Below are 12787 nucleotides of genomic sequence, written 5' to 3'. Positions count from 1 at the left end.
TCATGAGATCACGTGAGCAGTTTTACATAAAATGGAATAAGACTGCTCAATCAATTTTCAATGTTCATGTCATATACACATAATTACATTCTGACAATTCAGAACACAGAGTTGCAGTCTTAATTTCATGTATAAACAAATAAAAAATATGTAATAGCCCTTTGAAAAGTGGTGCTGTGGATTGCACGACAGTGTTTTATTTTATCTCTTTATTTTTGTTTGGTGAAAAAAAACCAAGTAGCTCAGCACAACAATGGTGGAAAAGGATGTGATATAGTGCAATGAAAAACCTGCACTTTTTTTGGGTTCACATTCAAACTTTTCTGTCTTCAGTGCATTATATGCAGCTCTGACCACGCCCTGAATTGCTGAGGTTAACGTGTCTCCCACAGCAAGTCCCCATCTCTCCTGCACACTGAGAAACCCCCTGCAATATTATACAACACTCTGCTGCTTGTGCAGAAACCCCCTCTTTTGTTCCACAGCATGTAGTTTAAACGCAAAATAGTGCAACTTCAAGAAGGCAGGTCTGTAATAACCTTGGATCGGCGTACAAATATAAAAAATCCATAAGAGGATCTGAAGTGCCTGTCAATACACTTTGAGGCTTGTCATCAAACACATTTGCATTAAATTGAAAATAAAATGAAATACTGCCCTCTAAAAAACGTAAATGAGGAGACGCATTTTGAGAGGTAAAGGGTACAAGAAAAAGAACATAATGTTGCTAATAGCTATATCATAAGGGCCGTTGGAAAACAATTTGTTTTATGAATAAGCATGTGATGACTATAGGCTTATTCTCACCTGGGAAATGCTGATCGATTTCCAAGTGGATGACAGCATTTGCTTTGTTTTCCTTTGCTGTAACGTTTGTCACCTTTGTAAAGGTCATTGTGCTGGGCCTTGCTTGGGTGGTGGTTGGGGCACGGGTGATGTGTGATTAAACTGCCCCCACCTGGTATGAATAGGTACTTGCCATAAAATGTGCACACATAGTGAGGCAAAACTTAGTCCAAGCTAATAAATATAGCGCACCCAGTGTTATGACCATGTGAAGTAAATGAGAAAGGCAAGGTAGCTTTATTTATACAGCGCGTTTCGCACACAGGGTAACTCGATGTGCTTCAGTCTGTTGAAGTTTCTCTGTTGCATATTTTCACCCCACACACAGAAACACAAAATTTTTTGGTAGTTGTTCTTGAGTATTTTGTCTTTAAATTTAAAATATCCCTGAAATTATAGCCCCCCCCATTCAAATAATAATAATAATAATAATAATAGATTTTATTTATAAGCGCCTTTCAAGACACCCAAGGACACTTTACAATAACAAAAAACACAAAACAATACGGGTTGAGCAGCGGCAGCCAAAACGCGCCAGCGTTCACTCAACCCGAAAGTCAGAAAGAAACAAGGGATGGAGAGGGGGGGGGGGGGGGGGGAAACCACGCTCGTACATGCAACATTTCATGACATTGAAGTTGACTATAATAATTCAGTTCCAAATAATATATTGTCTAGCTTTATCAATCAATTGCACAGTTTTAAATTCGACAAGTCAGCAAATTTTACGATTTTGGATTGGAGAAACAATTTGCATGAGTGGTGACGAAATTATCTAAACTGTTATTGAAACGTTTTTCTACAATCTGATAGACTTGAGGTAGCAGTGAAACAGGCCTGTAATTTGTGAAGATTTGTTTTTTCACCAATTTAGGACGTGGATATGATTATTAACTCATTTTGGGGGTGCTCAAGCACTCCTAAATTGAATCCCAGCTCCCCCAAAATTAAAGATTTTTTTTAATGTGTGAAATGTGTTTTTAACCAATGAAGTGCATTAACTTACAGTACTTTCTTGAAAAGTAACATAAAAAAATAGTACTGTATCACAACATCCACCCACCTCTCCCTGACCAGGCTCTGAGCACCCGATTTGCATAGATGAATATGCTGACTTCCAATGATGTACAGACAATACCATCATGGTGTAAGTAGTCACTAACTGGCTTCAACCTGGCTTGTGTGGAACATTTCTAACCATCTACCACGTAGTACCTTACCACCACTCTATTATCATCCCATTGATACTGAATTTAATTGTAGCTCACTGTTGGTAGGTAGGAGTTAGCTTTTTTGCTAGCAAATGTTTAGGGTGGCCAGAGACAGCACCACTGTCCTCTGTTTACATTGAAATGGGAAGAGCCATTACATCATTGAAGCCAAGATGTTTCTGACGAGCTGAATGAATGCCCATGACCAAAAAGTGTTACGCTTCTCTTCATTAATGTTGGAATAAAATTGTATTAAAATGTACAAAATTGTCTAATTCATCTTGCCTTGCGGGGAGCTTAGCACACCTAAACGTCTGACCGTAGAATTCCACCTGATGTTGCTCTCTTTCTCAGTATATATTTAAAACACATTTGTATTTCTTTAAAAGTGTGTTTAAATACCTTAAATAAATATTAACTGCTCTAAATGCTATAATACCATGCCTAGGGTGTATTTAAATTGGGCATTCTACGCCTGGGCTGTATTTAAATACGGCATTTCTATTTTAAGGAATATCAGTTGTTGGGGTGGCATAGTCCCTGTGATGGAGGGAGATTTACTGTATGCATTACCAACTTTTGAATTAATCACTTCTTTCTGGCTTGGATAGCAGGAGACAAAGCACCTCTATGAAACTTTAAATGTAAGAACTACCAAAAATAACAATATCACATGTTTAGGCTTTGCTCATGTTTACATATAAAATATCGTATCAAAATTGTCTCCGGGGTCGTTCCAGATCATTTAGGGGGCTCGAAGCAAAATAATGCCAAAGGCCTACCTAAACCTTTGGCGAGCCATTTAGTCACAGTGTACTGTGCAACCCATACACCCAGATTTCACATATTGGTCAGATTTTGTTGCACTGCAGAAGATAGTTGAGCTATGCTTTTGCTTTTTTTTTTTTCATTTTAAGGTTGTAGTGAAGTATCAAATCTCACATAAAATAAGTTGGTTTTTACAGTCTCCCAATGGACTTTATAGTCACAATTACTAGTGCAACTTTCAGGTTTAGTGATTCAAATTCAAGTTTAAATGATTCAGATTCAGTTTCTTGTGGGACATATTTCAGCCCATTGTGCGCCGAATTGGACGCGGCGGCAATACCCGATTAATTTTTCAGCAGTTATCAGAAAACATAATTAACGTAAGTAAAAAAACCGCTAAATTCACTTTACAGGATTGTTTCTTTTACGTTGTATTACATTGTAGCATGTTTTTTTTTAAATCTTTATTGAACAAGTCAGAATACAATTCGCAGCAAACAGAGAACAAAACAAATGTGCTACCAATACATATAAATTACAAATGTTTAAACAAAAAAGAAGAAGAAGAAAAAAAAAAGGAAGCCTGGGGATTTTTAGACAAAAATTTCAAATAAGGAGCATATAGCCAGAGTCTTAACAGCTTTTTTGTTTTTGGAATCCATAATAGAGCTCAGGTACTGCTTTGTTTCTGCTTCAAAAATTAAGAAAAGAGGTTTTGAATGATTCCATCTGGATTTGTGGATATGGAACTTAGCGAGAATGAGTATTAAATTTATAATGAAGGTTTGTTTAGTGTTTTTTTCCTTATTGTTGTAGAACCCAAATAGCACATTTTTCCAGTATAGCATAAAGTCAGAGTCGATATGTCCAATGATAAATCTGGATACAACTTTCCAAAATGTGTTGGTATACTGGTACATTGGAGCATGTGGCACGACGAGGGCATCTCGTAATGACGTAACTCGTAGATAGCCAATCATACGGTAGCATGTCGAACCACAAGGTTTAACTTTTTTGTGCGATTGCGCATGCGCACTTCATTTCGAAAATGGCGGCCGTACAAGGCGGTATGGCCGAGGCTGTTGAAATAAAGGACATTAAAACAGAACCACCCGTTGATGCCGTCGTAAACAACAATGCGAATGACGGAAGTGTACTTTCTGCGTCCCCCGGGCCCGTTGGTTCGGTTGGAAGTACCAAACCCGCAACGGGAGCTTTGGAGGAGAAGCAAACGTTGCTGGCAATTCTGCAATTCCTTAAAAAGAACCAACTGTCCGAGTCTGTCGACATTTTGCGCCGTGAAGCTGGATTACCCCAGGATTTGTTCGATTTGAAAGGTGCTGATGCATCCTCAGGTTCTGGAGGTACGCTGGGGACTGTGGAAGGAGGAGATCTGGATGCCAACTCTCTTCTGAGCCGAGTGACGTCCTCCTCAGCAGCTCAGGCGCCAGTCAAAGGTACGGTTTAAAACTTTGCGCATGGAGAATTTCTTTATTTTCATTCAACTACACGCATGCATGTGTGATGTAATTTAAAAATTTCTCAAACTTAAAATTGTTGGAATTGATAACCCCACCCGCCCCTATTTTTGTTACTGTGCATAATTTTTTTTTCCCGACACGGAGGATATTGTGTTCCATTCATTTGACGTGTGCTCTATAGTGATTATATATTTTTTCTTTGTAAACCCCATCAGCGGTGCGTGAAATTGCCAAAAATTAAGGCGAAACGATTTTGAAAAGTAATCTAATTGCGGACACCCCCACCCAAAAAAAATGTGACTGCGATTTAATATGATATTATTTTTCAATGTCCTCTTCTTATATATATTGTTAACAACCACAAACAATCAATTAATTTGTAATACGATGAACAGTATCGGGTGTATTATACTTCAATGTTTATGTCTGATAAAATAGACGCACTAAAATACATTATACACAGTATTAATTTGAAATAATTAGAATGTTTGGTACCACTTTTTTCAATACGAGTATTCACTATTGGAATATTCACCGGTTTAAAAAAGTCAACTTTGATTTTGAAACAATACAAATGTCTCTGTCCTCTCTGTCCTTTAAGACCCCAACATTATCTTCCAGTTCCCCCACTTGTGCTGTATTATTCTGCATACACTCACACAAGTACCGGTAGTTCAGTTATACCTGCATGTTACATTGGCATAAAATACAATAGCTTCATCTCTTATCTAATATTGTGCCTTTTTAAAGTTGATAATGCTCAGTCAGTGGTGTAGAACTACTCAGTGTCTCACCTTTAGAGCTGGGTCTAATATTTTCGTTACCTTATTTATTCCATGAGTCGGCAGAAATACATTTTCTACATCGTTAGCTCTGTTAAGTGTTGGGGAAAGCTGGAGCCTATCCCAGCTGACTTCAAGCGAAGGGGTTACTGAAAGGGGACTGAAGTCAGTAAAATGTACTACTACACTGTCATTGACTGTCAATAGAAATATTCAACATTTTATGCTAATATCGAAATGCGATCTTGTGTTTCAGCTCCACCCGCAGAGGACCAGCCGGATGTGAGTGTGGTCTTGTCTGCTTACAGCCAGCAGGGAGACCCAGCCCTCTATGAGGTTTATTACAGCGGTTTGAAAAAGTTTATAGAAACTGTTTTGGACTGTCATCGAGCAGAACTGTCCCAGGTTTTCTACCCACTGTTTGTTCACATGTACCTGGAACTAGTGTACAACAACCATGAGAATGTGGCCAAGGCGTTCTTTGAAAAGTATGTTTTCTTGACAAGATTGTCTTCCTCTGCTTGCTTTGCCATTTCACTAAAATGATGCCACTCCATCTCAGGTTTAGCGGGGATCAAGAGTGTTATTACAGAGAAGACCTTCAAGTGTTGTCGGGTTTGACAAAGAAGGAGCACATGAGAGGCAACGAGACTCTGCTCGACTTTCGCACCAGCAAGTTTGTTCTGCGCATCTCCCGGGACTCGTACCAGTTGCTCAAGAGGCACCTGCAAGAGCGCCAGAACAACCAAATCTGGAATATCATCCAGGAGCACCTCTATATTGACATCTTTGATGGCATGCCACGCAGCAAGAGCCAGATTGATGCCATGTCTGGTAGTCTAGCTGGAGAGGGCAAGAGAGAGGCCAATAACGCAAAGGTTGGCATGGTGTACATAAAATATCAAATACATTATTATTATTATTTGGTGTATTCTTAATAATTATACAATCATGAATAGCCGAATAAGTAGTCTTTTTTAAAATTCAAATCTAAATAATAAATAAATAATAGCATACAGGAGGCGCAGGCTTTTATTTGCTTTTGTTGCACGTGTTGTTTTGTTAGCTGTAAGTAGGTGAGAAAATGTAGCTAACTTGAAGTCTCTAAGAACCACTATGAAAGTGCCTGGACCACAAATGTCGATGGCCAGGACACTGAAATTGTAATTGCGCAATCAGGGCCTTTTCTTCAAACTGAGGTCGTAAGTAAACAAACAACTATTGTTTTGCAGCAGCTGAAGTAACACACATACAGAAGGACTGGTTCAATTATTTTGTCCCATTTTGTCTGACTCTCTCTCTCGCTTTGCTTTACATAATCTTAGTAGCAGCTCTGCTCCTCCGAGAGGCATTCAGCTCCGTGTTGAGGGGGCACTTGGGGTTGATGGGAGGTTTCGGGCCTTTGGCGAAGCTTCATGCAGATGTAGCTCCTTGCGGTTTATAACATCGGAGACAAGTTGCGTTTTTCTCCACGCTCAGTAAAAACTGAGCTTTTGTAAACATGTTGTTGGTGAAAGCGCAATACGACAAGTAACGAACTGATACACTCCGCCAAAGACTGTTATGGCCAATAATGCTGAAAATTGTCCAAGATGGATTTGCATGATGCACAATGAACATAAAATGACAAAACATGGTGGAGAGGTGCAAAGTAATGACAAAATTAGCAGAGCTGTTGAAACAGTCTACCAGCTCACAACTGCCTCTTTGGTCAACCTCCCCCTAGGTTTATTACGGCTTGCTTAAAGAACCGGAAATTGAACTGCCACTTGATGACGAGGACGAGGAAGCGGAGAACGAGGAGGGTAAACCCAAGAAGAAGAAACCAAAAAAGGACAGCACGGGCTCCAAGAGCAAGAAGCAGGATCCCAATGCACCGTCACAAGCAAGGTATAGATTTAGATTTATCTGTACTTTCAAGCATAGACACATTTGCTTTATTGAACCAATTTTGGACCTTCATGCAAGTTTCATAAACTTCCTGAAAAATGTGCTGTCTCAGAATACCTCTTCCAGAACTGAAGGACTCGGACAAACTGGACAAGATCATGTACATGAAAGAGGCCACCAAAAGGATCCGACTGGGACGAGATAATCTCCCTTCTATTTGCTTCTACTCTTTTCTTAATGCATACCAGGTCTGAACCCCTACTACTCACTTTTCAATTGGGGTTCAGGTTGGGTGACTGTAAACTCAATTGTTTGTATCCTGATTTCTTAAAAACATTTTCCTGCAGGGCTTAACTGCTGTGGACTTCACAGACGACTCCAGTTTAATTGCAGGAGGCTTCGCCGACTCCTCAGTCAGAGTGTGGAGTGTCACTCCCAAAAAGCTACGCAAAGTCAAATCAGCAGCAGGTATAGTGAGTCAACAATCGCAGTTGTCTCCACCAAGGCATAAATTTGGGGTCAGCAAATAAGTTTGGCCCTTGGCCAAATTTGTTCACACCAATTTTTATTACTGGCTGAAATTACATTTTCATGAAGCAAACCGAGTTTTTTCCGACTAAAATAATCTTATTATTATCAGTAGGCATGTAGCAATATTGGAAGCTCATGGCTTGGCTTGGTTTGATTACGACATGGTAATGATTGCGATATTGTGGAAACACTCACGATATTGCAGGAATCGTCACGGTACATTGTCTGTGCATTTTTTGTAAATAAATAAATAAAAGACACCTTCAAATATAGGTTACGCACTTATTCCCCATCAATCCAATGTTTACATTCATATAAATCCAAAAGTATATTATTGCTGCAGCAATAATCATGCTGTGCTCACATTATAACCCAACTGTGCATTGAGAAATGATATGTTCACTAATTTGAAACTGTGTCACATATTTTTCTTTTATAACATCAGAAACGTGGTACTGCCTATTCCTTTACTCTAAAAATTCACGTTAAATTAGAAACATAGGAACACTCCTAATAAAGGCAACACAAATATAAAAAGAGCCAAGTAACAATAAATAAAATAATCGAGACCACAATGTTGAGGCACTTTTAATTCCGTGAAGCGTGAATAATGTGACATCCATAATATCAGTTACTTTTCATTGTCATCTGATGGGCCAGATATAATTGCAAATTGGTCCGTGGGTCCCTCGTTGCCGACCACTGGCATAAAGCATCTGTCCCTTGTCAAATGTTGAGTGAAAAACTAATAGGATGAGAACATTCCTTACATATCCATAGTCTTCCTGGTCCAAGAGAACAACATTTAATAATAAATCCTCTGTAGCAAAAATAAATTGCAAACAGTTTTAACATTGTAAGTGCCACTAATTATCGAGTATTAGATACATGTGGAACAATGTTACCTCCCAACAAATACATTAAATGAGATTACATTAGACAGCTTTAAAAAAGTTTTATTCATAGAATAGGAGGATTTCCTGCCATTTTCAATGATGTGCGCTGTTCGGAATTTTTTTTTTTGGTGAACCTCTGAAACAAGAATTGTCATCATCAAGCAACACTTTGTCCAATGGGGCTAACTTGATGTTGTTTCTCTTGTTTAAGACTTAAACCTGATTGATAAAGAGTCAGACGATGTGCTGGAGAGGATCATGGATGAAAAGACAGCGAGTGAGTCCAAGCTCCTGTACGGGCACAGCGGTCCTGTTTATGGAATCAGCTTCAGCCCGGACAGGTAACAAAAAAAACAATGGTTCTCCACCTGCTTTTGCTGCATGGATCACATGCTCTCCTGAATGATCTGCTTCAGCACGGAACAGATGAGCAGCATAATATCAATGTAGTGACGACTGACGTGCACGTTTAGGAACTACCTGCTGTCGAGCTCTGAAGATGGCACGGTGAGGCTGTGGAGTCTTCAAACCTTCACCTGTCTGGTGGGCTACAAAGGTCACAACTACCCTGTGTGGGACACCCAGTTTTCCCCTCATGGCTACTATTTTGTCTCCGGGGGACATGACAGAGTTGCCCGGTAAGATTCGAGATTTTCTTGCCTCACTAATTTTGAAGAGCAACCTGTTTGTGTGAAACTTTGAAGTAGCAGGTGCAAAGATCCACATTTTAGGTACCTAAAATACCCAACTCTGTCGACAGTGTTACATACTGTACCCCAGTGATTTTACACCATGTCTTCCATATCCTCAGAGGTATTATAGTGTATAAGGATCAAAAGCTTAAGTTTGATCCATATACCGGTACACTATTATTTGATAAAACATTGAGAAAACTGTAATAACTGCTTACCATATGAGCAGATTTAAAAGATACATTTAATTTTGGGACAAGGCATAATGATATTTCCATCTTGCGTCATCAAAAATCACATTCCATACACCTACTAACAGGGCAGTACACAGTAGAATTAGAACAGGGTGATTTATCAATTCTATTGAGAATTTGAATTGATCAGATTTATTAAAATTTGTATTTATTTTAGTGGCTTCATTTGTTTAAAGAACAGTTTTCACCCACAACATTGCTGCCAACAGAGTGAACCGCTTTTGCCAATTTAGCGATTGGGTCGCAATATGTAGTGACTTTTCTTACAACCCTGGCAGGTATTTCACAAACATGACTAACAAACTTTATTTGAAACAAACATGATATAAAAAAAAAAAAAAGGAGAAAGAAATGCACCCTTTGTCAATCGTGCAGAACATTGCCAAACACATGGTGCCCATGAGATGAATAAACCATTTCTCTGTCTGTATCTACTATCTGCCTCCTACAGTCTATGGGTTACAGATCACTATCAGCCTCTGCGGATGTTTGCTGGTCACCTGGCGGACATCACTTGCACCCGCTTCCACCCCAACTCTAATTATGTGGCCACGGGTTCATCTGATCGCACAATCCGCCTGTGGGATGTCCTGAATGGGAACTGTGTTCGCATCTTCACAGGTCACAAGGTAAACATTTTTAACATTCTTAATTTTTTGAACATGTACCTGATGTATCTTCTTACACATTGAGGTCCATACAGTAAATTGATGTTGTTCACAGCAACAATGAGGTGCCAAAGGGAAGTCAAACATCTTTGTACTGCATCTTCTAGGGTCCAATCCATGCTCTGTCATTCTCTCCCAACGGGAAGTTTTTGGCTTCGGGGGCCACTGACGGTAGAGTTCTTCTTTGGGACATTGGTCACGGACTCATGATTGGAGAGTTCAAAGGCCATACAGACACCGTCTACTCTCTCAAGTTCAGCAGGGATGGTGAAATTCTTGCCTCTGGTGCGTAATTCACTGTAGTTGTGTATGTACAAGACTGCTATAGAATGCTCCATCCAGCCAATACAAAAGTATGTTCATTCTGATTTTGTGTTGTGTCAGTCTGCAACTAATGATTATTGTAATAATCTGTACATTATTTTGCCAATTATTGGTTCAATCACATTTTTTCCATTGCTTCATTCAAAAACAGAACATTGTTTGAAATTGACAATGTAGAAAACACACATGATTCGGTTCCTGGTTTGGTCCGTAACAAATCGGAAAACAGGAACAATTTTAATTGCTGTTTGCAAATGTTTCATTAGATAATCAATTTGCTTTCTTGGAGGACAACAGAAATGTGACAATGTATCCTGTTCACAGGCTGAATTTCTGAGGCTTTGGGCAATTTTAAATCAATCAAGGTCTCTAAATGATTAATCGATTATAAAAAAAAAATTCGATTAACTGCTGGAGCTCTTGTGTAGTGTAATGAAGAGTTGGATCTACAAATGGTTTGGCAAAAGCTCATCTGTAAGGACTGGAGAGTAACGGTTTGAGTCACTCTATGCACAATATGTAAATAAATAAATAAAAAAAATTGGCAACTAGTTGTTAGAAGAGATATCTGTCTGCTTCCTAACTGCTGTCGAGGTGCCCTTGAGGAAGGCACCAACCCCATTCTAGGTCAAGAGGTGCAGCACTGTTTTTGCATCACTTTCACTCTGACATCTCTCCTTGCATGCCTGCATGTTTGACAAATATACAGCGCAGTGCAAGTTTCCCATTGAGAAATGGTTATCGTAAATTTGAAAAATAAATGTGGTTTAGGGTTCAACTCCTTGTTTAGGGATGAAGAATGTTTCTATACTATACATTTATACGTGTGGTGTATTTCTTGAAATACACCTAGCTATTCAAGTGTCTTGTGTCTCCCAGGCTCTATGGATAACACGGTTCGCTTGTGGGATGCCATGAAAGCATTTGATGATTTGGAGACGGACGACTTCACTGCAACCACAGGACACATTCATTTACAGGATAATTCACAGGAGCTTCTGCTTGGCTGCTACACAACTAAATCCTCACCTGTCCTACACCTTCACTTCACCCGCAGAAATCTGCTCTTGGCAGCAGGTGGCTACAACCCATAAGACCTTTTACTGAATTGAGCTTGAAATAGCTTTGGACAGTGTGAAAAGATCTAATGATGAATAGGAAATTTATTCTTCATCAATTTTTAAACGTGACCGTCATGTAGGACCTAAATACGTTGTGCTAATACGGTGCCATTGTAACCGAAAACCATGTTAGAATTAATTACAAGTACAGCTCAACATGTGGCTGCCACTCTTGTATTATAGTGTTTTTTTTAATCGATAAACATGTAAATAAAAGTGTTTTTATGTTTTGGGCATTAATGGTCTTTATTGTTAACATAGGGAAAACAAACACGTTATGATCTTACAAGCACATCCAGCTGCCTTCTCCACACCCAGCAGGCAAAAATCATTTGTATGTCTGTAAAAGAGACACGCACATCACGGTTCATTGATGCAAAAGTATGTCGATGTACAGTATATTTAAGATGATTGGTCAAATCGTGTACTTACGTTATTTCTCCGTGACCGCGGCTTGTTTCTTGGGCTTCAATTTAAAAAAGAGACCAATTGCTGCTAGGCTAGCATACGTGGCCAAAACGCACTACAAAGGAAGTAGTAATTCATTAAATGAATAGATTAAATTGTGAGTCTAGTTACTGTTGACTTACATTTCTCCTGCCAACCATGGTGTATGCGTTGAAGTATTTGGCAAACCCAGTGAATTGGTGCTGGGATCCTGCGTCATGACCTCCCATGATGGATAAGTGAACCTATATCACAGTGAAGAGGAAAGATCAATAAATTCTATCATTCATGAATGTGACACTTACTCAGACACGAGCAGCGTGTGATTAGTGAGTAAATTACACAGTAGAACTTGTGAGGTACAGAAACAGGCATTGCAGTACTGCAAGTTTTCGCAGTTTGTTTTACGCCTATTCTAATGCTATACTTTCCTGTGGGTGAAGGATTGCAACCGCGGCTCATCCAGTCTGACATTGACAGGTTGGCCAATCTCCCTTGTGAGCACACGAAGCTAACCGTGAGCCGTTTATATAGCATTATCATTAGCTAAAGAATATATTACGGCTCCAAACACTTTGTCCATGTTGAATTATGCAAGCCAAACGTGGGATGGAAACGTACGCATTTAGAATGACACTGTTGCAGTTACCAATGCAAGGTAAACAAGCACAAGCTGTAATTGTGAAAATCTTACCTTGAGGAGATTCCGTGCGGACTGTGCCCTTCAACAGAGGCCTCCAAGCTAGAATTTAAAGGAAGTCCCGCCTACTTAGTGTTGATAAATTCTTTGTCACTATTGGTCTACGGCCATGACGTAATAGACGTATCATAAATACGATCACTGAATGGCCAAATGAAATGTCAATAATTCACACT

At 39.3% G+C, this 12787-nt stretch overlaps 2 protein-coding genes across 2 annotated transcripts; one reads left to right on the top strand and one right to left on the bottom strand.

Moving 5' to 3' along the window:
* The first annotated feature begins 3873 nt into the window (after positions 1-3873).
* Positions 3874-11700, top strand: taf5 (TAF5 RNA polymerase II, TATA box binding protein (TBP)-associated factor). The gene is made up of 11 exons (XM_086120469.1): positions 3874-4282; positions 5345-5576; positions 5651-5966; positions 6815-6978; positions 7091-7226; positions 7326-7446; positions 8617-8746; positions 8879-9043; positions 9803-9980; positions 10127-10304; positions 11223-11700. Exons 1-11 carry the CDS (start codon positions 3874-3876, stop codon positions 11435-11437), a joined length of 2244 nt encoding a protein of 747 aa, XP_085976595.1. The 3' UTR covers positions 11438-11700.
* On the bottom strand, positions 9324-12687 carry atp5mk (ATP synthase membrane subunit k). Its single transcript, XM_086120470.1, has 4 exons — positions 12606-12687; positions 12055-12156; positions 11897-11987; positions 9324-11804 (listed from the first exon to the last, which is right to left on the bottom strand). Exons 2-3 carry the CDS (start codon positions 12139-12141, stop codon positions 11898-11900), a joined length of 177 nt encoding a protein of 58 aa, XP_085976596.1. The 5' UTR covers positions 12142-12156; positions 12606-12687; the 3' UTR covers positions 9324-11804; position 11897.
* Between the last annotated feature and the right edge of the window lie 100 nt (positions 12688-12787).

This window comes from Hippocampus guttulatus, chromosome 9 (genome assembly GCF_054856545.1).
Source record: "Hippocampus guttulatus isolate MCC_2025c chromosome 9, RoL_Hgut_1.0, whole genome shotgun sequence".
Classification (NCBI taxonomy): Eukaryota; Metazoa; Chordata; class Actinopteri; order Syngnathiformes; family Syngnathidae; genus Hippocampus; species Hippocampus guttulatus.
Note: the sequence above shows the minus strand (reverse complement) of the source record. Positions and strands in the feature narration are given on the sequence as shown.

Bases quoted from the DNA above. Each gene is read 5' to 3' on its own strand.
- taf5 (XM_086120469.1), top strand. From the start codon at position 3,874: ATGGCGGCCGTACAAGGCGGTATGGCCGAGGCTGTTGAAATAAAGGAC. The intron at 8,747-8,878 runs GTAACAAAAAAA...GTGCACGTTTAG, and splicing joins ATCAGCTTCAGCCCGGACAG to GAACTACCTGCTGTCGAGCT. The intron at 10,305-11,222 runs GTGCGTAATTCA...TGTGTCTCCCAG, and splicing joins TGGTGAAATTCTTGCCTCTG to GCTCTATGGATAACACGGTT.
- atp5mk (XM_086120470.1), bottom strand. From the start codon at position 12,141: ATGGGAGGTCATGACGCAGGATCCCAGCACCAATTCACTGGGTTTGCC. The intron at 11,988-12,054 runs GTAAGTCAACAG...CTTCCTTTGTAG, and splicing joins CCATGGTTGGCAGGAGAAAT to TGCGTTTTGGCCACGTATGC.